This window comes from Aegilops tauschii, chromosome 6 (assembly GCF_002575655.3).
Source record: "Aegilops tauschii subsp. strangulata cultivar AL8/78 chromosome 6, Aet v6.0, whole genome shotgun sequence".
NCBI lineage: Eukaryota > Viridiplantae > Streptophyta > Magnoliopsida > Poales > Poaceae > Aegilops > Aegilops tauschii.
In genome coordinates, this window is record NC_053040.3 from 225,045,622 (window position 1) to 225,068,909 (window position 23,288).

The following is a 23,288-nucleotide window of genomic DNA, read 5'->3' on the forward strand; positions in this document are numbered from 1 at the left end:
AATTAATCCAAGAATGGGATGCAACACACAAGGCAAGTATGTCATTAGGCATGGAAAGGTGAAAATGGCAAGTCGAAGCAAGATCTCTAACATGTGCGCAATCAAATTGTCCAAGATGACCAATAAGTCACATGGTGCAAGCAACACAAGTAGTATGATCCACAATATCCATGCTCATGGTTTGGGGGTTCTCGAAAGAGAAGGATATCACCTTGAAACCATGTCCTTGTGCGTCCTTCACAATGCCGAAGCACAAGCAAGTGCAACTCACGTGAAGTGGAAGTCGACACAAAGTCCAAGTATCCTACGCATGCACACAACAAAACAAAGAACATATGAGCATGGTAGATAAACACATCATCCATCATGATGGTTCTCTTCTCTTGCACATAACCATTAGGAGCACAAGTGCATGAATAATATGATGCAACAATGGCTATATTCATGGCACTAGGTATATGGTGCAAAGAGGTAAGACAATCATGCTTCACAAGAAATATGTCAAAATCTCCAAATATATGCGAGAATGCTATGGGGGCAATCTGATGAGCAAGACTATAATCATTGTTGCTATCAATACATGACAAATCATCTAGCATGAGAGAGGCAACATATGGAGATACATGACAAGAAGCAATAACAATCATGTGCAAAGCATGTCGATGGTTGTCATCAACCACATGAAATGAGCAAGTATGAATCATTGGTGATGCAACATAAGCAATCATAGTAATCAATTCGTGCAAGCTAGTAGTGCGAAGATGCAACATACTAGAGGAAATCATGGCAATCATGTCATGTGAGCAAATAAGAGGCATAGACAATGCGCATGACATATCGCAAGCACGAACACAAGGCATGGTCAAGGTATCATCATAGGTATGGGTCACAAATGGAACATGGCAATAACAAGCAATATCTCCACCAAGCTGGCAAATACACATACAAGCAGTAGAATCAATCATCATGTGTAATGCAAATCATGGGTCACAAATTCATGGTAAAGGCATATAAATAAGCATGTCATGCAAAGTGAACATGGCAAGATGGGCATATAATATGTAATGGACAAGAACCCATAGCCAAGTGAGGGCCATGTAGAAGAAATGCGCGAAGTCTTTGCGCGAAGAGAGCGGTGGGAAAGACAATACATGGGATCCCAAGTCATCATTGCTCTCTAGAGCTCGTTTTGTCAACTCGTGGGATTGCGAGGTTGACAAGTATCCATGGGTACCTACACAAAAGAGACACAAACCAAAGAAATTGTGTGCGTGGTAAATGTACACATCATCCATCATGATGTGTATGTGCACATGAAAGTTAGCACAAGATAAGCATCGCTCAAAGATATTTGATGCATGGTATAAGAACATGTCATTCGTCATGAAAGAAGAGTTATTGTGTATAACACGATGGGGACACAAATTGAGAATGCAAGTATATGGCACATCAATAGCATGTTTATTTATGGGGAGCATATTGTGCACATAATTATTGGGATCATGCAATGGATGGAATGGATCAAAATCTCCTAATATGGATGAGGAAACTATGGGGGTCTCCTCATGAGCAATATCAGAAACAACATATGGAGAAAATGGACAACATCCAAAACAATGCATATCCGAAGCTAGGTGGTCATGGCATGGCATATGAGATAAATGATGCAAAGGGAGCATATCAATATCATCACAGGAAAAGCAAATGCCAATAACCATGGGATCTATGCCATATGTGCAAATTGGGTTTATTTTAATGGCATGTGCATAGTCACTACGATGATATTGCAAATATGACATATGGTTGATCTCATGCATAGCATATGACAAGTCAAGCGGGTTGTCAAACATGATGTGACCTAAAGAATTGTCACAAGAAATCCTATGTAACATGGCACCACAACTAGGCAACTCAACATGCTCATCATCATATTCATCATAAATTGGTAAGTCAAGACATGAGGAAGTCGCGCTAGCATGAAGCATGGAAATAGGTTGATCAACATCATGCAATCAATCAATATCAAGAATGTCCACTAGTGGGACTAGAGCATCACCTTCACCCATGTTACCTTTGTCATTCCACTCAAGTGGTGTGGGTGAGGTGGCAAAGACCAAATGGTGGGCATCTCCATCTTGATGGAACCATGTGGGGGGTGCATCATATTCCACCATGGCCATCGTCTTGTCCAAAGGAAGGACATAGTCGTCGCGAATAGGCGCGTCGTCATATATGGGACCTAGCACCAAATGAGAAGACATAATAGAGGTAGAGGTTAAGTCGTTAGAAATCAAAGTGGCCTCATATGCCCTATCGACTATCTCACTCTCTCTATGTGGTGGCTCACTCACTCCCTCAATGTAGGTGCACTCAAACTCACATATGGTGGAGTCACTCATCTCACTCAAGTGGTGGGGGTTCTGGCTCTCCTCACATGGGAATTGGGGCAACACATCATATATGGGGCTAGTGGTGAACTCTCTCTCACTCTCAATTTGGTGGCACAAGTCACTCAAGTCATCATACGCCGCCGTGGTCGAAGGGAAAATCCCATGCTCAACCATCTCGTCGCCGTCGCCATGGATGAAGGCCGAAGATGGCACATCATCGCTCTTGCCTCCTAAGATGTAAGAATCATCCTTGCTCGTCGCCATGTCGCTCGCCTCCAAAGCTTGGTCCTTGATGGTCTCCGTAGTCGTAGTCGTCATCACACCGTCTTGAAAAAGAGTCGAAGTAGACTCGGTATCATCAATGCCACAAAGAGGGATGGCGGTGAAGGCGAAGTTGGGAGCATCGTCTTGGAGCTTGTCGGGCTTGGACATTGTCGGATTTCGGGTTCCGGCAAAACCCTTGAGGTTCGAACACTGGGGTGCGCACGAAGATCTCTCTCTCCCTGGCTCGCTCTCGCAATGATCGCAAGGCCTAGCTCGACGAACCCAAAGAACAAGAGACACAAGAGTTTATACTGGTTCGGGCCACCGATGTGGTGTAATACCCTACTCCAGTGTGGTGTGGTGGATTGCCTCTTGGGCTGAGGATGAACAGTTACAAGGGAACAACAGCCTCCTGAGGAGAGGTGCTCTTGTGCTTGGTGAGCTTGTGTGTGTGAGGGTGATCTGAATGACCTGTCTCCTAGCTACGATGGTGGATAGTCCTATTTATAGTGGCCCTGGTCCTCTCCCCAAATATTGAGCGGGAAGGGATCCAACAACGGCCAAATTCGAAGGGAGACAACTAGTACAAGTTATCCTAACTAAAGGTGGTCTTCGCCTGCCAAAGGCTCTGGTGGTGACGCCGTCTTGGGCTCCACGGTGACCTCCGTCCTGCCGTCCTGCTGGTCTTGGTCTTGTTGCACCGATATGGAAACCTTTGTTTGATGCCTCGGGACTCCTCGCTCGCGCTTGCCTCTTTAACACCAAAGAGGAAACAAGGACACTACGCGCGTTGGCGCCCGCCTGGCGCCTACCTGGCCACGGTCGTCATGGCTTGCGTCACAGGAACCTCGCGAGGTGTCCCTTGCCTTGATCTCTCCGCCCCTCGCGAGCCAGACTGGTGAGGCCGCCCCCGAGGAGGTCTTGCATCGTCCACCTCGCGAGGCTTGGCCCCTCGCGAGGGTCTTGGGTGTTTGCTGGTGAAGATGGGCCGTACAAGGCCGCTAGTGGAGCCACGCCGTGGGCCGCAGGCAGGCAAGTCTGGGGACCCCCGTTCCCAGGACGCCGACAGTAGCCCCCGGGCCCAAGGCGCGCTCGGACTTGGCTTCGAGGCGAAGCCAAAGGGCAAGTGCGGAGCGCTGCGGGCCCCAAGCCTGCGGCCCCGCTTGACGCGTGGCGATTGATTGGACGTGGGCGTCTCCGCTTTCCCACACCGCCTCGCAACTGCCGGACTGACAAAAGACTGGCGCGGGTAACGCTTGCCTTCATTGCTTTCCTTTGTCTTGCTCCAGATCCCCTTTCTCGCTCCTTGCTTCCGAAATCTCCAGATCTGCTTCCATTCTCTTTTGAGCCAGCGACCAATGGCGCCCCGGAAGGTCAAGGCTGCTTCGCCGCCCGCCTGGTACGAGCCGGCTCTGGACGCGCCCAACGTCTCGGAGAAGAACCTCGCCGCCACGCGTCTGCTGACGGCGGGGGAGAACAACGAGAGGGGAAGACCGAGCTCCGGGCTGGCTCCGCCGAGCCGGAGGCTTCGAGAAGCACCTTCTACCCCTTCTTCATGAGCATCGTCGTTGCAGGGCTGGTTCCCCCTTTCTCCAACTTCTTCTACGCCATCCTCGACCATTACAGGTTGCAGGCCCTTCATCTTCATCCCAACTCTGTTCTTCTCCTGTTGATCTTCACCTTCTACTGCGAGGCGTACGTCGAGGTGATGCCGTCCGTGGCTCTATTGTGCCACTTCTTCTTCCTCCAGATCAATGACGGCCACACCTCAGGGTGCGCCAACTTCGTTGCCGCCGGTAAGGCCAACGCGATCTCGAAGGTCGGAAAGAAGGCCGAGGGCTTCAGGAGCAAGTGGGTCATGATGGATGCCAAGTGCGTCCACCCAAGGTTGACGCTGCCGACGGAGATGCCCCAGTCCGACGAAGGGTGGCTCTGCGCGAAGCTTACTGACGACCGGGCGAAGCCAGTGCTGGAGAAGATGACCACCGACCTGAAACCGGGCAACGCTAAGGCGGCAAAGATGACGGGGGCCATGCTCCTGAGGGAATTCCTGATGCTGCGTGTGGCTCCGCTCCAGGCGCGCTTGCGCCCCTTGTGGATGCTTGGGGGCGAAGGAGATAAGTTTCGCCTGAGTCCGGAGGCCCTGTCCGGAAAAGAGCTGGCTGTGGCTCTCCGCCTCTTGGTCGGGGACGACCAGGAGTATCCGCCGAGTGCCTTCGTTCCCTTGTTCCTTCGCAAGGACGGGGTGTAGGTCGTGGCTGCCATGCCCGCCTTTGAGGGCGCGGGCTAGTGCCGCCGGCGCCGCCTGGGGTCCCGGTGGCGACGGCGCCGGTGGTTGTGTCTTCTGGCGATTCCCGCGGGGAGGAGGAAGAGAAGGAGGACGAGGAGCGCGACTCGGAGGCGACCCCCGAGGGGATGGGGGAGACCTCCCCCTTACGCAAGGCCGATATCCTCCGCACACTGCGTGATGACGACGACGAGGCTGATGTCCTCCAGGAGAGAGAGGAGCTGCCCGTGGCTGGGGGCTCCTCGAGGTCCAAGGCCAGCCCCTAGAAGAGGCCACCGACCAAGGTTCCGACGAGGGGCAGGTCAGCACTGATCTCCCGAGACGACGCTTCTGCTCCGACACCGCCTGGAGCTGCTTCCGGCCCATCTGATGCCCCTTCTTCCGCTCCTGGAGCCCGAGCGCCTACGCCTCAGGCTGCGAGGCTCTCGGGCTTCAAGCTTAAGAAGCGGAGGGACTTCACCGCGGTGGACCAGTAAGTGTTCTTGTCCCGCCTTGTTCTTGCTTCTGCTGCTTATCCTTGACGCTTCTCCGTTGTGCAATTAGGCCGAGGCCCGCGACGAAGAAGAGGAAGGAGGAAGAGGTGGTGCTGCTCGGGACCAGATCGCCTATGGCGGCCGCACCCCTCTCCATGGGTAAGGGCAGCGATGGCGCTCGCGCTTCTCCGGCCCGATCATCCTCGCGAGGCCTGGGGGAGCATCCTCTGGAGGAGTCAGCCCCCGTGGCCCTGCTGGCTCCGAAGGTGCCAACGCCTCGCTCGGTCGCCGAGGTCCCCAAAGCTCAGGAGCTTCCGGTCTCCCAGGCCATGGTGACGACGTCGCCTCCCCCTCCTCCTGCCGCACTGCTGACACTGGATCCTTCTGCCTCCTCTGACGTCCTGGAGCGCGCTCTTTCCGCGATGACCCTGCTGCGAGAAGATCTTCAGGGCGCCGACCCCCGCCTGGTAGTCGGGCGCCTGGGGCTGGTCTCTGGCTGGCTTCACTCAGACGTGTCCGTTCGGGCGGCGCTGAGCCAGGCAGCAGCAACCTCCGAGAAGGACAGGCAGGCCGCCGCCCAGGCTGCGGCCGCTCGTGAGGTGGCGCTGAAGGACGTCGGGGCCGCCCAGGAACGCTGTCAGTCGTTGGAGGCCGAGTTGGAGACCATGCGCAGCGAGCGTGCGGCCGAGGCCCGAGACGGCAAGGCGGAGGAGGAGAAGATGAAGGCCCGAGAGGACACCGCCAGAGGTCGCGGCGTCGAGCTGCAGCAGTTGGCGAAGGCGCAGGCCGCGGAGCGCAGCCGGCTGGAGAAGCTAGAGCGGAAGGTGGAGGCGGAGAAGACCGAGGTGGAAGCCAAGGCGCAGGTCCTGGCCGAGGACCGCGCGACCTTCAAGCTCCTCGAGGAGAGGTCTCGCAAGGCACTGCGGTCGCTCTACGAGAAGGGCTTGGAGGAGCCGCTGGCTACCGACGACGAGGGCCCCACCCAACTGCTCCCTTATCTGGTCGCAGCGCTTGAGGAAGTCGTGAGCGGCATCGGCCCCTTGGCAGAGGAAGAAGCCCACGTTCTTTCCTCAGCCGCGTTGACGCGCGTCTTCAACCATCTCCATCTTCGCGATCCCACCGCCCACCTTGACGAGCTGTTGGAGCCTGTGGACGCCGAGCACTGCGCAGCTGCTGCCGAGGCCGTGAAGGGTCAGGTGGAGGCCCTGCTGAAGAGGTTCCGTGCCTTCGATCCCGCGCCCTCAGCTGGTGCTGCTGCTGATCCTGCAACTCCGGCGGGCGGTGTAGGTGAGGGCAACGCCGTTGTGGAAGAAGCATCCCTTGTGGGTGACGGCAGCGTCCGGGGATGACGAGATGACTTGCTGGGGGGCCCCTTTCCTGTTTAGCTTCTGCAATATGCACCATGCCTCGTGGAGGCGTTTAAACTTGCATTTGGTATTGGGAGAACAATATGTCTTGTAATATTTGTTTGAGATTTTGCGATTTCCTTCCCATTTGCTTTACGTTCTACGTCGGTAGGGCCCGATCCCGCGCATACCTCAGCCGCCGTTGGGTCGACCGGATCACCAGGACGAGACCAAGGAGTGAGGGGCTACGTGGCCAGTTAGGTTCCTGAGTCGCTATGCTCAGGAGTCCCCCTGACGCTCAAACAACTTACGGAAAGGAGATGCAGGAATAGGTCCAGTGTTCTACGTCGGCAGGGCCCGACCCCGTGCATGCCTCAGCCGCCGTTGGGTCGTCCGGATCACCAGGACGAGACCAAGGAGTGAGGGGCTACGTGGCCAGTTAGGCTCCTGAGTCGCGATGCTCAGGAGTCCGCCTTGACGCTCAAACGACCTTCATACCTTTTCCCTCGCCGAGGAGCCCGAGAGAGAGAAGAGAGGCATACCCGGGTGGTGAAGGAGTAGTCGCCGGAGGAGGAACCGCTGGAGATGTCTTTGAAGAAGACCATGGCGCCCCCGGCGGTAGGATGGGAGACGGCGAGAGCGAGGAAGCGGCTATAGCTTAGCAAGCAAGGAAGGAAGGTGGAAAGTCGGGGAGAAAAGGGGGTGGGGAAGGGGGAAGGGGGCGGGGGTAGATATTTTGGCGGTAGGCCAAAATTTTGGTAATGTGGAGGAAAACTTTGCGCGCGGTGCCACCGAACCATTCACTTTGAACGATTGTGTGCATCACAAATTATTCTTCTGCTTTACACGCATGGGATGAGTTTGATAATTCAAATTTTGGTCTCATGGGCACATTCACTTTGAATGCGCGCGGTGCCGCCGGACCATTCACTTTGAACAATTGTGTGCATCGCAAACGATTCTTGTGCTTTACGCGCATGGGATGAGTTTGATAATTTAAATTTTGGTGGAAATTTCCCCGGGTACGTCATTGCATAATTTAACATCGCTTGCTAATTTGGGCACACAAAAGAGCGTACAGCAGACAGACCACACTTACTGAATCGAGCAATTTTAGTAATTACACAGAGCCAGTTTGTAACACCCACGATGCGGCTATATCTCCCACGTGTCGAGGCACGACTTAGAGGCATAACCTCCATCGGAGCTCATGTACGCTCCTTCATAAGAGGAACTATCACCAGATCCATCTGAGCTGCTGTCCGAGTTTTCGTGAGAGCCACTGTCCGCGCTTCCATCAGAACTGATATCCACATGGTCAGTTCAAGATCCCCTCATGCTCAACCGTCGCACTGACCTACGACACCATCGATTCTCAATCAAAACAATGTCAGCTTATAAATAACCATTGGAATAACTGCAGAAATTTACTTCCATATGAGTGGATCCCTAAATAGAAAGGATCGCAGCACAGGATCTATAATGCCTAGAAAACGAGACAAAAGGGGTGGGAATCGCCACAAAAAAGAAGGGAGGTGCAAGATCGAGATAAATGGAAAGTAAATCCATGCATGCAGCCAAATCCGAAATCAAAAGAGGCAAGAAATCCCACCGGTCGGCGGCTGAGGAAACGCCTCTGTCACGCAGTTGGGGAACCGAGAAAGGAAGGAAAGGGATAGACAGTCTCCGCTGGATCCGCCCCCTGCCGCTTCATATTCTGCTCCCCACGGGCATCGCTCTACATGGGCTGGGCTAAATAACATATGTGCTATCCTAATACCTCCTAATGCCTATATCTCCGTCTATGCACAGGAAAAAAGATGTTTTTTTCTTAGGTTTCTTATCTTTTTTCCTTTTTTTGCATGAAAAAGATGCACACCCAGGTTTCTCAGCATAATAACCATGTTTTCAAACTAAACCTATTCATATCACACAAATATTTTCTTTTTTCCAAACCCATTGCAAAAAAAAATACAACCATGCCAACTTTACTCTCTCATCATAGTGACCATATTTTCAAACTGAACATATTCATATTATGCAATTTCCCTTTTTCCTGGCTATTATTTCAAAAGAATAGCATGATTTAACAGAAGGTCCTTGCAGTATGAAACTATTTATCAATAGTATGTTTTCAGCGGGTCTCTGCGCCAGTGACACAAAGGCTCACCGGGGCTGCGAGCCCGTCTTTTATCCCCTTCGCTACCGCCAGACCATCTCTTTTCTCTTCCTCTAACCCCTTCGTAACCGGAACCCTAACACCCAAATCCACCACTCCCCGCCTCCGCCCCCTCCCATGGCAACCGCCAACGCCGACGCTGCCGAGGTCGAGCGGCTCTACGAGCTCGGCGACCGACTTTCCTCAGCCAAGGACAAGTCCCAGGTGTGCTTCTCTCCTGTGCAACCGATCCATTCCCCAGGGCTCCTTCGGTCTAGGGTTCTGACGGGTTTTTGGTCTTGCAGCACGCGGCGGACTATGAGGCGATCATAGCGTCGGTGAAGGGGCAAAACGTTAAAGCGAAGCAGCTGGCGGCGCAGCTCATCCCCCGTTACTTCCGGAGTTTCCCAGCCCTCGGTACCTTCGCCATGGAAGCAATGTTCGACCTCGTTGAGATGGAAGAGCTCGCGGTTTGTGTTCTCTCTGTCACTCTCTTCGTAGTTGATGTTAATAAGTAGCTCGGCATTGGTGGACGCATAGGTTGAAGGACGATGAACACTAGCATTTCCTTTTTGCGTTAAATTGGTCTAGGATTCAGATTGGACTCGCTGGAAACTAGAAATTTATGTTGGAAGCTTGTCTGTGGCTTAACTTGGTTTGTGACCGGTATTGGTTCCTATAAAATTTCCCTCCCCTTCTGCTTGCTCCATGCTTTTCTATTGCTGATATTCCTAGCTCTGCTCCGAGGAGACATGTACCGAGAGTGCCATTTGAAAGTCACTTCTTTGTGTCAAAGACAATCACCCGTTGAGAAATCTAGAATAGTTACGCATTCAGGCATTTTTTTAGAACCTTACGCCCCCCCTCCCCCTAGCCTTGCATTGATCCTTAACCAGCAGAGCTGATCTGTTAATGCTTTATTAAGCAAAAGGCTCAGTGTTATCAAACATTGCTTCGATTCTCGTCTTGCTAATAGCTACAATGGGATCAAATCATCAAAACAATACCTGCACCTTAAAAAAAGTCTGTAGCTGCGGAAATGTGAGTGAGCATTAGATGTACATCGTCACATGGCACAGTGAATATTTTCTACCAATGCTGATGTCTAATTATTTTTCAGTGAAGTGATCGTACAAGAACTATTTTCATTATAAATGTGGGTATACAATGTCAGTGGGGTCTGTGATGTCTCTGTTCGCCCTATACCAGTTATTTGTTGATGGTTGCACCTTATTAACATCAGGCTGTTTCCAAGATTATAATAGTTTTTGGATAGCTACGGTTTCAAAATTTTCTGATAAATGTGTGAAAGATACAAAATGCTTTATCTGTTTACCTCTGAATGGTTTTCATTTGTCAAAAGGCTGCTGTTATTATGTTCACTTTAGAACAACATGTTCATCATAAGGTTGTATGTTATCCACATGAATAACTCTCATCATTAAATGTACTTACAGATCAGAATACAAGCTATTCGTGGGTTTCCGCTTCTTGGCAAAGATGCAGAGTTCATCTCAAAAATTGCAGATATTCTTGGTCAGCTCCTTACAAGTGGTACAGCTTTTCTCCTATCTTTTCTCAGCTCGAATGTCAAATGTGGCTATGCTTCTCAAGTTCTTTCTTGCATTTCAGAGGAAAATGTGGAGCGTGATGCTGTTCATAAAGCACTCATGTCCCTTATACGACAAGATGTTAAAAGTAAGATTCCTATCCTCATCTGTTGCTTGCTTACAGCTTTTGGAGTACTTTGATATGCATCCTGTTGTTTGATTACCGGGCATGTGCTGAAAATTTCTGCCATCATTTTCTTTGGGGATGTGGACTTTCAGAGTAGAAAATTGATTTTTATCATTGTCCTAATCCTAAAACTAAAAGAAATTGTGTAAATTGATGCCAAGCCTTGAGATAACAACCTTATATGACGAATTTCTTGCTTTTCAACTATTGATGATGTTTATTTTACCAGATTAACCCAATTGGCAATTTACTGGACCTTCACACAAACTCTAGAAACCTAGAAAAATGGACCCTGTAGTATTATGTTTATTGAGTGGTGCTCTACTGCTCTATTTATTGATGTGCATATGAACTTCTGCACTTTCTTGACCTTTTCTTATATATCGCAAGAGATATGGGTAGGACGCTGGGCAGAATCCACTTTCATCACTTCAAGGTGTTCTAGATTAAGGGGTTTAAATTCAAGGCAGGTCCATATGCATAAGGATTATTGGTGGGCCCACCATTTCCTATGCTGCTCGGTCACTTCTATTCTTCTGTTGTTAAATGTATATGGCATAATCACTGGAGTGATACTCAATACTATTTTTCTGTTGTTAAATGTGTATAATATTTCCTATGCTATATTTTGCGCAATACTCAATAAATGGCATAATCATGGGAGTGATTTTAATCTTTGCTCTCCTGTTAGTTTATCATATATGGCACACCATCTAACTCTATAAGTTAGCCGCATATGCATTTTGACACATCAGGTTGTCCAATGGCCATTGGAATTTTATCTATCCTTCTATTTTTCAAGATAATTCAGATTTGTTGGCGAAAAAGCGAAGAAATAGGTTCGTCATTCCATTACAATATCATCAAGAACAAGAGAAAGAACTAATATCCTGTTTTGGGATTTCGATTGAAATCCCCCTTATGGGTGTTTTACGTAGAAATACTATTTTTGCTTATTTTGACGATCCCCGATACAGAAAAGATAAAAAGGGTTCAGGAAGTGTTCTTTATGTATTAGAAAACTCTGAGTGGCGCAGTTGACATATTATCTGAATAGCACTTGATATGTAGTTTCCTGTTAGAAATACTTTTAGCCACAGTATATCGCACATCCTTTTTGATTCTTACTAAAATTGTCAGTTCTGTTCAGCAAATGTTGAACTTTTAATAGCGTGCTGTGCTGATGTTTTGTCTTAATTCAACCTGTGAGTTCTATTATATTGATGATGAGTAACACCAACTTGTAATTTCTTTGTTATAGAAGCTTGTAATATCTTTTTTGCTGGTAGTGTTCACTTTGATGGGCTGCAAATGTCCTTTTTGTATTACTCGTTACACCATTTACCTCTTCTGTTTCTTCACCTTCATTTTTATTGACTTGTTGCTAGTCAGGATTCTGCTTAGCATCTATTTGGAAAAGCATGAAGCTAGTAAACACTCAACTATTCCACATTTCCCATATATACATAAAATAACAAGAAGACACAGGTTCATCTTTTCTTCGGTGAAACCAGCCACAGCCCACATGTTCCTATCATTAATTCTGTTAAGAGTAATCAGGATTTTTTTGACTTAACCTTTGGATGATCGTTGAACTAGCGTCTGAGTTTTTTTTGCCATCATCTCTTTGGACTGTAGTTAGTAACAAGGTTGCCCTGGTCTACTATGAGGGCTACTATTGTCTTTTGATCACATTTTTTTGTTCATTGTGCAAAGAGTATATTGTCATGTAAACTGGATGTAGAAACATATATGCTTTTAACTTCATGAAGATCTTATAGTTGCTTTTATCGTCTTTGGTGTAGATTCGTTGCAGCCTTTATTTAAGCACGTGGAGTCAGGATCAGAGATCCGTGAAAAGATTATTTGTTTCCTCCGAGACAAGGTACATAGATTGCAGATGCTCTAGGCTATCAACCTTATTTTCTGAGTATTGATAGAGTTAAAATTTTCAGGTTTTTCCTGTCAAAGCAGAGCTACTAAAGCCTCAAGCAGAAATGGAAAGATATATAACTGATTTGATAAAGAAAGTATGTACTAGAGCTACCATTTTTTTGTTTATTTAATTCCCGTATTTTTCTGACACACTTTTAACAAAAAATGTATGATTTAGAGTGTACAAGATGTTACTGGGCTGGAATTTAAATTATTCATGGATTTCCTGCGGAGTTTGAGCATATTTGGGGATACTGCTCCTCGAGAATCCTTTCAAGAATTAATTGAAATCATTCAAGCACAAGCTGATCTTGATGCGCAGTTTGATGTAAGTATGCTATTTCAACATTCTAGGAATAAAATTTATATGTGTGCATATTAAAATACCAGAAAATTCGGGTGCAGTCATTGACAAAAGGAGATTTTGGGAGTTGGCTTGGCTTGGACCCAGCCTTATTTAATGCCGTATTTTGTGTTGTCTGTCAAACTTCTTGTAATTTGATCATGTGAACCTTAGAGCTAGTCTAGATAAAGAATTAAAAGCACAATTGCTCTGGGTTAGTCAGCAGCCTACACAAATAATTGGTATCACTAATTGAAGTTAGCGAGCATCATTATACCTCGGTGCCAGAAGGTGGTATTTTTCGGTAATCATGGAGTAAAGTTGTGTTCCGCGTACATTCATAAAAAAAGGTATAACATGCATGCCAAATTTATCCATTTAGCGGACCATCTGTAGCATCGGCTGGTCACCGTTGGTAGACGTTATGATAGTTATAAGACTCTTTGCTTTAGGGCAGTGGATGAGGGGATGAAAGGGCACAAAAGGGAGGTATTTGAACATGGCCATTCGGGTGAATATAGTAATGGTGTCGTATCGGTTGGTAAAATAGCCCGACTTCTAGACTTTACTGGTAATGCAAGCCTCCTAAAAATGTGTTTACTAAAAATAAGCTGGCAAAGACTTGTGGGCGTGGCACGTAATTTGTTGGAAGTTGTAAGTGCTAGGTGATTTGTTTTACAATTTTGAGGTGGTACAAAATATCTCTAGACATAATAAATTTGTTGTTTCCTTTGATGCGAGGTGGCTATATTTGAGAACATGAATTAAAACACCACTTTTTTTGCGTGACTTTCTGTATAATGGGACTTACCTCCAAATTGCATAATAGGCCCAAGCTTTGCTAATTTATAGTTCAAGATGAGTGTGGGCCTACTGAATTCCCAAGCCGAGATCACTACTGTCCTGAAGATGAAAACAATTCTATTCCAGACATTTCATTTGGTATCCGTTTGCACATAAATTGATACTAGTAACCGTGCACGTGCAACACACGTGTCAATTCATTCACAAAACCTCATTATGGCCAAAACTGGTAGTTTTTGTAACAAGTTTTGGAAGCCAACATTGCACTAAACTGAAATAATTCAGAAATCTAAGGAATGCAATCCTTCAAATAATAATAGTATCTAAAGACTGTTCTAGTTGCATACAACAGAGTGTATCATTGTTTTGTGTCTTAAATCTAGCAGAGTCAGCCTGCAAATACATCATATCTTAATATCCTTGAGGCTGAGCTCCCAGCATGTGTCATGTGACTCACATTGAGCATGGAACACCTGATGGAGAACCAATTAGGAGAACCAAAAGTCTGAACTGATGAAGAAGGCCGGGCAATCCCCATGTCCTTCAACACCCTCTCTCACGCGCGGCTTGATAAGGCCTAATTATGGACAGAAAGAGGTCACACAATCTTTTCTATTTAATTTGCGAAAGCAGAGACTTGAACCAAGACCTCTTGGCACTGATACCACATTAAGTTTCATACAAGATACATGAACCAAAAGTCTGAACTGATCGAGAAGGTTGGGCAATCCACATATACTTCAACAGAAGTATCCTTGGTGTAGCAATTCTTGCTTTGTGCATCTCATTTTTCTGGGTTAGGGGTGAGTAGCAAAGGTGCCTATTGATGTTGCACAATCATGACCTTTCCATATGTTGCTACTTATTATTATTAGTTTCCTGTTTATCCTTTGTTGTTAGTAGTTGCAAGTTCTTAAGTTTGAAGTTCGTTTCTAAAGTACCTTTGTTTTGAGGTTGTGGATTTTGCTTAGGATTACTTCTCTTTCAGGTTTCTGATATCGATCATATAGAGAGGTGGACCTCATGCATCTATATGGCTCTTCCTATCTTCACGGTATGGCCCATTCAGTTGAACAATAATTAAGTCATTTATGTTATTATTGTTGAGCATTGAATCATATATTGGTGTTCTTTGCTTTCTTCAGAGAGGTGCATCAAGCAGCAAGTTTCTCAACTATTTTGCTAAGCAAATCGTTCCAGTTTTCGATAAGGTAAATTGCTTCATCTTGTACCTTGCATCCTCTGCTTCGTATAGGAAGAAGCAAAAGAACACTTTGTTCTTATTAGGGCAAATTTGTGCTATACTTTTTTGTTGGTATATACTCCCTCCGTTCCTTTATATAAGGTGTATTTGTTTTCTGAGAAGTCAAACGAGTGCAAGTTTGACCTAGTGTTTAGAAAAATATATCAACATTCACAATACGAAATTTATATCATTTGATCCATCATGAAAAGTAGTTTCATTTTTATCTATGAGGTATTGTAGATGTTATTTTATTCTATAATCTTGGTCAAACATTCAAATGGTTGACTTGCACGGAAACCTATACACCTTATATTCTGGAACGGAGGGAGTAGTAAATTAGTGACGACCGAATGCCTCCATGGCTACAGGAACATTTGTGTCTCATTATTAGCGTATCATCTTGATAGTCATGTTTTTTTTATCATTCTGTGACAACATCTTGCAGTATAGTGTACTTTCTGTGCTGATTAAGCTCAACAATTCATGATAATTTTAATTGAGATTGATACTCCCTCTAAAACGTGTCTACATACATCCATATCTAGACTAATCTAAGACAAGCAATATGGATCGGAGGGAGTACCTGTCTTTTGTGACCCTTTGTTTATATTTTTGGTTTTGTTTGGAATATGCATTTCTAGAAAACTGCACGAAATGACCATAGCTTAGTGTAACTAACACCCATCCCCACCAAAGGGTTGTTGATATGGGGCAAGCCGTTTGGTGGCCCGACCTTCACGAACCGGAGGTAGATTTGAGGAAGAACACGAGGAATCACAAGGAAATCAAGGGAAAACACATGGATAACTAGTGATGACAAGGCAACACCCTTTTGTAACCGCAGACCCACACCACACAGTACACGTTGTTTCTTGCAAATCCAAGGGAGAAGCAAGAACAAGATGTGGAGTTCTTTCCCAAGTCCTAAGACAAGGAGGTCTTGAATACCTTGGGAAGAATCTTCCCCTCAAGAGGAGGCCTTGATCTCCACTAGGGAAGTCATCTCCATGTAGGAGAAATCCCACATGGGGAGGTACATGAGCAAAGGCTCTATGACTAGTTGTACTTTGCAAACCCGGTCTAAGCGGGGGAGGGGTATATATAGGTCCACCCACGAAGGGGTAAGTGAGGAAAGAGAAGATACATGGGTTGGTGGTCCCAAAGCTGCGTGCCCTGTATTATCAGGCCTTTCTGGCCGGTATAACCTGTCGTTGGGCAAGGCGCGGGGTCGTCGAGGCAGTCGGTGGCACAGTTGTCAGGAGGCTGGTGTAAGGTTACACCAGTACTTCTTCCTGGGAGGTTCGGGCGCTGGCGGATTACACTAGGACTTGTGCCGGGACTTCTTCCAGGAGCTCTCAGATTTGAACCGGTTATACTTGCTAGGTTGGACCGGTTTTACTGCTGTTCAAGTCTTCCTTCGTCTTGCGCTTCCGTCTCCGCTTCCAGGTGGTGTGGGCGCTCTCTTGTGCATGACCTACTGATGTAGGGTGGAACCCTAATGGCCGATCTTTCACGAAATGGAGGGGATTTCCCGAAGAACACGATGAACACAAGAGAGGAAAATACTCAAATCAACGAGATCCAATCATACATGTGCTAAATCCACATAAGCAAAGGGGAGATACAAGATCCAAAGTCAACAAGGGAGGATACACGGTAGCTAGTTCATCCCAATCCGTGAGGAAAGAGGTCTTGAATCCACTAGGGGATCCTTCCATCAAGAGGGGTCTTGAATCCACTTGGGAGATCTTCTTTAGGAGGTCTCGGTCTCCAAAGGAGTAGGGATAAGTGGATGAGCAAGGCTCAATCTCAACGTTGAGCTATCACAATGCTAACCCTAAAACGTGGGCGGACTTGGAGTATATATAGTCTAGGCGTAGGTGGAGTTACATGGGCTTCGGCCCAAGTCATGCACGCAGGCAAGGTCCGGATGATCCAGGCTTCGGGTGTCCGGATGATCCGGGTGACCGTCCGGATGTGTCGTGGAAGCATTGGCTGGTCCGGTCGTCCGGGTCCTGGTCCGGATGTCCGGCTTTGTCCGGATGATCCGGGAGCTGGTCCGGATGATTCGGCTTCGTCGAGGAGGCTGCTGTAGTCTTGGTGCGCGGTAGCCGGATCGTTCGGGACTTGGTCCGGATCATCCGGGCAGCTCCTGACTTGCTTGTTTTCTTCTCCGTCTTCACGTTCCTCTTCTCCCTTAGCCCGGCCTTACTCCTTAGCTTGTCCATGGCTAGTTTCTTGGTAACTGAGTATGCAAAGTGTCTCTGTTTGAGGTAGTAGCCATGTCTTGTGTGTTTCGAAAGGGAACTGCGAGAGGAGAGATGTTACCTCGGTCTTAAGAGCTCTTGCACGTGCATGTGTCATAGGTCCACTTGGCACTTGGGGAGACGAAGGTGGGTCCACGGGATGACCTTGGGATGCTCCGCATCATCTCCCACCTTGGGAAAGATCCGACCTCGGATCAAAATCCTCATCACCATGGAATGGAGATAGGTCCGTGACGCTGAAGATGTCACTCACACTGTACTTGTCGCGTGAGATGTCGATCTTGGAGGCGTTATGCTAGCACCTTGAAGGGTCCGTCGGCTCGAGGTGTGTTTGGTTGAGCTGTGGATTCTGAAAAGTCTACAATTAGCTGTGAGAAAGCTGCTGTGAGTTGAGAACTGTGGGAAAGCTGAAAGTTTCATTGAAACAGTTGTGAAACTGTAGATTTGGAAGGAGTTGTTTGTAATGCCTGTGAGTCTTGAAAGATTGTTTATATATGCTTTAATAGACCATAAGGCAACAATTTGTACACTGGTTGACACTACAGATGATTTATTTGAACAACTATTTATAATGTTGCAAATTATAAAAAATATAAATAGAGAGCGATACCGTTTATTATTGTAAAAGACATGGAGATATTATGTCGGAATTTTCTCCAACAAATGCATGTTTTAATTTGGGTTTTTTCTTAAGAAATGTATTTCTTTCGAGAAAAAACACATCAAAATATTTTTGCTGGGTCACATTGTTACATTACATCAGCACAACAAGAAATGATCCACTGTGTTAAACTCTTTTGAAACATTACACACATCTGCCAGATGACGAAGTCCATCTTTTGATACACATTTGCTTGGAATTTTATACCAACCCCTTTGTTCAACCAGTAAACAAACACTTCCAAGTTCCAAAATTATAAACATCCACCTAGTTCTTGTTGACTGTAGTTAACTTACACTAAATAGCCATGAATCTGCTATTGTTGGTCAGTAGAATGATCGGGAAACAAAAATTAGAGTGCCCTCAAGGCCACTCTCTCGCTGCCCACCTCCCTGGCATCTGGAACACATAACAGATTGCATGGGAAAAACTAGCAAGCAAACTCCATTCACATGTGATCGTAAACATGCACTCAATGATATATGCTCACAATATCCAATGAACTAGCTGAGGGATGTACTCAATACCAAAAAATGAGGAGAAAAAAGAAGAAGAGGGAGGGGAGCTACCTTGCTGTGGAATGATGCGGCGGCGCAGCTGTGCTCTGGGTGGCGGCGCAGGCCGGACGGAGCCATGGAGGTGCAGCGCGAGGGGAGGCTCATGGTGCAGAGCTAGGGGACGGGAGCAACCCTAATTCAGGACCTCTCGTTTGGAAGGAGACGAATCGCACGCGCGGGGGTGGGGTGGAGTGGGTGTGTGTGATGGAACTGAATTAGGGTTGACATACCGGCGGCAGGTGGGTAAAATTTTCGCCAGTTGATTGGCCTCAGCAGCATTGCTTAGTCTCTTAACAAGGGCCGTGCGTTCACAACAGGCGAATTTTACAATGCTGTTCAAGTTTCTAGTTATGATTTTTTGTCGTTGCTTTGTCAGTATCCTGCATCATCTGGAGTGTTTTTCCTTTTGAAACTATCTCTGCTCTTGCGTGTTTCAGCATCAAGTGTTCGTTTTTACCATTTTTAGATTCCGGAGGAGAAGAAACTGGATTTACTTAAGACAGTTGCTGCTAGCTCGCCATATGCTGTAGCACAAGATTCACGCCAGCTGCTTCCATCCGTTGTTCAATTGCTCAAGGTTTATGCATTTCTTATTTCCGCTAATGTTTCTAAAGCCCAATTTGCAAGGTTTATTTTGTATGCTCAAAGATGTTCATGAGTTTCTCATTTTCAGTGAATACAGGATTAAAATTTCTATGTTGATCTCAATTGTTGTTTTGCAGAAGTATATGCCTGGGAAGAAGGTAGATGATATTAATCACAATTATGTCGAGTGCTTGCTATACACTTTTCACCATTTGGCTCATAAGGTTAGATAAATGAAATGTTTCTACTATGATTCATGTCAGTTTCTTCATGACCTTGTGCTGACCTAATGTGTAATATAGACACCAAACACTACAAACAGTCTCTGTGGTTACAAGATCGTTACTGGACAGCCATCAGATAGACTTGGAGAGGATTTCTCAGAACATTACAAAGATTTTATTGAGAGGTACCTTGCTATATATATGGTACAATAATTAATTGATGTTGATGATTTATTTTATTTGTATTTGCATTCTTTAAAAATCTGTTCTTAAGCAAAGAAGTCTACTAGTAAGTTACCATCATATTCACATGCTTCAATTTCATGTCTCACCATCTCCTCACATGTCATTCTTATATCCTAAACTCAGCTTGATTAAATTGATTGGCTTTGTTTCATTTGCTGTACTGGCCACTTCTTTACTATAAACTGAGTTAAACTCTTAAGAATATGCCCCGAGAGCAATGTTTTTAAGGCGGTAAGGCGAGGCAAAGCGCTGGGGGGGGGGGGGGGGGGGCTCACTGCCTAAGCGCTAAGGCATAAGGCAAGGCGACACCTTAGAGAGTTCTAAGAAGTAGAATTGAGCAGAATTTGGTAGGCAACTGCAGGAGAGGTGATGGTTGCTTGCTGCTGCCTGCTGTCCTGGAGAGGAGGAACTGCAGGAGAGGAGGGGGAGGCGGATCTGCTGGAGAGGAGGGGGAGAAGCAGCCGGAGAGGAGGGGGAGAAGTTGCTGGAGAGGAGGGGGAGAAGCTCAGATCCAGCCGCCAGAGATGGGGTTGGGGGAAAACTGAAACTGGTTAGGGCTCTCTCTCCCCCTGCTAGTAACTGTTGGCGCCCAGACTCTGTTTCCCGCCCTTCTCTTCGCGCCCAGAGCTCTGTTTCCCGCCTAAACTCCCTGCCCTGTCTAAGGCGTCTTCATTTGCCTAAGGCGGGAAGAATGGCGCCTAGGCGGGCGCCTTGGACGCCCTATGGACTAAGGTGGACGCCTTAGGCATGCACGTAAGGCAAGGCCGACGCCTTGTAACCTGGGGGCGCCCTGACGCCTTAGGGACGCCTTGAAAACAATGCCCGATAGTAAAAGCCTTCAAGTTGGAAGTTCCATTGTGGTTCTGTTGTAGTCTAATTTAAGCAAGCCCAAATAAAGTCTAGTACATAGAACGCTTTATCTGATTTTGATTCCTTTTAAGAGATGTCCATTATTAAGTACTCCCTCCTTGCCAAATAGTGGATATAAAATTTGGTCAAGTTAAACAAACTTTGATCAAGTTTATAGAATTTTTGTATCAACATTTACAATACCAGATCAATACCATTAGATTCATCATGAAATATATTTTCATATGGTATATATAGAAATATATATTTTCTTTTCGTGCGGATCAGTCACATGATGATGCCCAGATTGCCCATTAAGCTTTTGAGATAGAATCTTTTAGCATAGTAGAACAAATGTTGTGTCAACTTTCATAGTTGGCTTTGTCACCCTGCTTATGTATTGTTATCTTGCACAAATTTGTTCCTCCAGCATGATTTCTGTCATGCTAGCGTGTTTCTGATGGTTACAAATGCACAGGTTAACTGGAACGGAAGACACGGTTCGAGCAGCCTCGAAGAGACTAACCCAGGGAATGGCAGATTTCAACAAGGCAATATCTTCAGCAAAGACAGAAGAAGAGAAAACTAAAATCGTGAGTTTAGATGCTTGGATTTACTAGTTCCATTGGAACGTTCTCTAGTTTGTGCCATGTTATACTACCATTATTACGGCATCATAATATTTATGCAGGAACCTTGTATTGTCATAATCTGCACAATTTGTCCTAAACATTTTTCATGGCACAGATTTATCACATGTGTCGTCTACAGTTCCTGCTAAAGTGCCAATTGATAGTGATGTGATATCTTTTGCAGAAAGCGGATCAGCAAAAATCGACGATGACAATGCGGTCCTATAATAATATATTGGCAATGTCACAGGTAATTTCTTTGTTTCACTTACGAAGACTTCTGCAGGATTGCAAGCTAACATCTATTCTTAGTAACTAGTTCTTCGTTATCTTGCATCACTATCTCTGTTTGCATCGACATGCCATTTGCTGCTGTTTTGTGCACCGGCCTGGCTGACTCATGTCCGCAATAACATCAATTTGCTGCAATCCTGTTTATATTGAGCAAGTTTTTACTCCCTCTGTTGACTTATTAATGTAGTACTAAATGTAACGATGCAAGGCTAAAATCTGAGTGTGTGGATAATAAACAGTACTAAACTAGCCTACAAAAACGTCTTATACTCCCTCCGTTCCGAATTACTTGTCACAGGTATGGATGTATCTAGATGTATTTTAGTTCTAGATACATCCATTTCTGCGATGAGTAATTTGGAACGGAGGGAGTAGTTTGGTACGGAATACATAATTTTGTCTGAAGATTAAAGAAACCATAGCCAAACAACAACAACAACAACAACAAAGCCTTTAGTCTCAAACAAGTTGGGGTAGGCAGAGGTGAAACCCATAAGATCTCGCAACCAACTCAATTGTTCTGGCACATACTCCCTCCGTTCCTAAATATAAGTCTTTTTAGACATTTCAAATGGACTACAACATACGGATGTATGTAGACATATCTTAGAGTATACATTCATTTATTTTGCTCCGTATGTAGTCACTTGTTGAAATCTCTTAAAAGACTTATATTTAGGAATGGAGGGAGTAGATAGCAAGCTTCCATGCACCACTGTCCATGGCTAGTTCTCTGGTGATACTCCTGTTCTCCAGATCCCTCTTTATGGACTCCTCCCATGTCAAGTTTGGTCTATCCAGACCTCTCTTGACATTATCGACATGCTTTAGCCGTTCGCTATGCACTGGCGCTTCTGGGGGCCTCGTTGAATATGCCTGTTAACCAACGACATAATATTTAATATTGTGTTAAAATGCACAAGCATATCTGTATTATTTTTCGAAGCCCCTTAAACATAAAATCCTTTATCCATGCGTCAGAGCCTATATATGCTTAAGATGGCATATTAGCTTATTTGAGTTTCAAAATATAAGCCATGTTGGAATTTCTTGCTTGGCGTTTGAGGTCTAAAAAGCAATTGTACAACTGTAACTAGCTTCTTAAAATTTGCTATGAAGTCAACGAGCATATTGCTCTTGTGTACTGTTGATTCTTTGTCTATGTGCTTCAGAAGAAACTAGTGTAACCTATTATTTGCTCACATCTAAAATTTAAATGAGACGATTTTTTTTTTATTTCAGCCATTGCATGGGAAATCTCCGTTATTCATTGGAGATAAGAAAATTACTCTATCATGGATGGAACAACCAAAGAAACCAGCAGCTTCAACAGCTGGGTTAGATGTCCACTATCAAATGTTGAATTTTATTCAGATTAATTTGCATTTCTTTTTAGTCAATTCTAGTTTGCTGATGTTTCAGAGGGAAGAGGACCCAACCTGCTAGTAATGGGAATGCCCCTTTAAACAAGAAGGGGCGAGGAGATGGAGGAATGCACAATCAGCTTGTGAACAGAGCTTTTGAGGGGTTACCCCGTGGTGGTGGTAGAGGCAGTGGAAGAGGGCGGGGCAGAGGAGGCCGAGGAAGAGGTTGGGGCTACCGCTGAGATCTTTCAGAAATCGACATTCCAAGGGAGAAAGGGATCAGTTTTCTCCCATTCGAGAGTAGTGGCAAGAGTCTGTTTATCTGGGTTAGCTTTTCTGTACCAGCAAGGTGCGTGACTGTCGGGTGCACAAGGGAAGCACAAAAGCTCATACAAAGGATCCTAACCGTCTGCACATGCTAGCTCTCTTGGTTTGCGGATTGTTGTTTGGTGGTCCGAACGGTACATTTTAGTCATAGTATATTTATTCGAGGAATTTATTTTTCAAATCACCCTGCTGATTATAGCTCTCGCATCAGCCGAGCTCAGGGAGCCAAACGCAATTTCCGTCCCAGTAGCCCTCGTCTTTGCATGTGCATGGTCTCCACCAGTTTGATGTTGTGCATT

The 23,288-nt window shown here is 46.0% G+C and overlaps 1 protein-coding gene across 2 annotated transcripts; it reads left to right on the top strand.

Annotated features, from left to right (window-relative positions):
* The first annotated feature begins 8,899 nt into the window (after window positions 1-8,899).
* Window positions 8,900-23,235, top strand: LOC109745408 (apoptosis inhibitor 5-like protein API5). Of its 2 annotated transcripts, XM_073501336.1 has the most exons (17): window positions 8,900-9,143; window positions 9,224-9,388; window positions 10,376-10,472; window positions 10,551-10,616; window positions 11,411-11,494; window positions 12,461-12,540; window positions 12,611-12,685; window positions 12,769-12,918; window positions 14,726-14,791; window positions 14,883-14,948; window positions 18,935-19,045; window positions 19,191-19,277; window positions 19,356-19,462; window positions 20,851-20,965; window positions 21,189-21,254; window positions 22,541-22,635; window positions 22,721-23,235. In XM_073501336.1, the coding sequence occupies exons 1-17, from the start codon at window positions 9,057-9,059 to the stop codon at window positions 22,902-22,904; spliced, it is 1,701 nt and encodes a 566-aa protein (XP_073357437.1). In that variant the 5' UTR covers window positions 8,900-9,056; the 3' UTR covers window positions 22,905-23,235. The 2 variants fall into 2 exon arrangements, with proteins under 2 accessions (XP_073357437.1, XP_020160125.1); XM_020304536.4 differs by lacking the exon at window positions 11,411-11,494.
* The last annotated feature ends 53 nt before the right edge of the window (window positions 23,236-23,288 follow it).

What these genes read in the sequence shown, in the direction of transcription:
- LOC109745408 (XM_073501336.1), top strand. Translation starts at nt 9,057, where the DNA reads ATGGCAACCGCCAACGCCGACGCTGCCGAGGTCGAGCGGCTCTACGAG. An exon ending in TGGCTCTTCCTATCTTCACG is followed by an intron (nt 14,792 to 14,882) that starts GTATGGCCCATT and finishes TGCTTTCTTCAG; the next exon opens with AGAGGTGCATCAAGCAGCAA. An exon ending in AAGAAGAGAAAACTAAAATC is followed by an intron (nt 20,966 to 21,188) that starts GTGAGTTTAGAT and finishes TATCTTTTGCAG; the next exon opens with AAAGCGGATCAGCAAAAATC.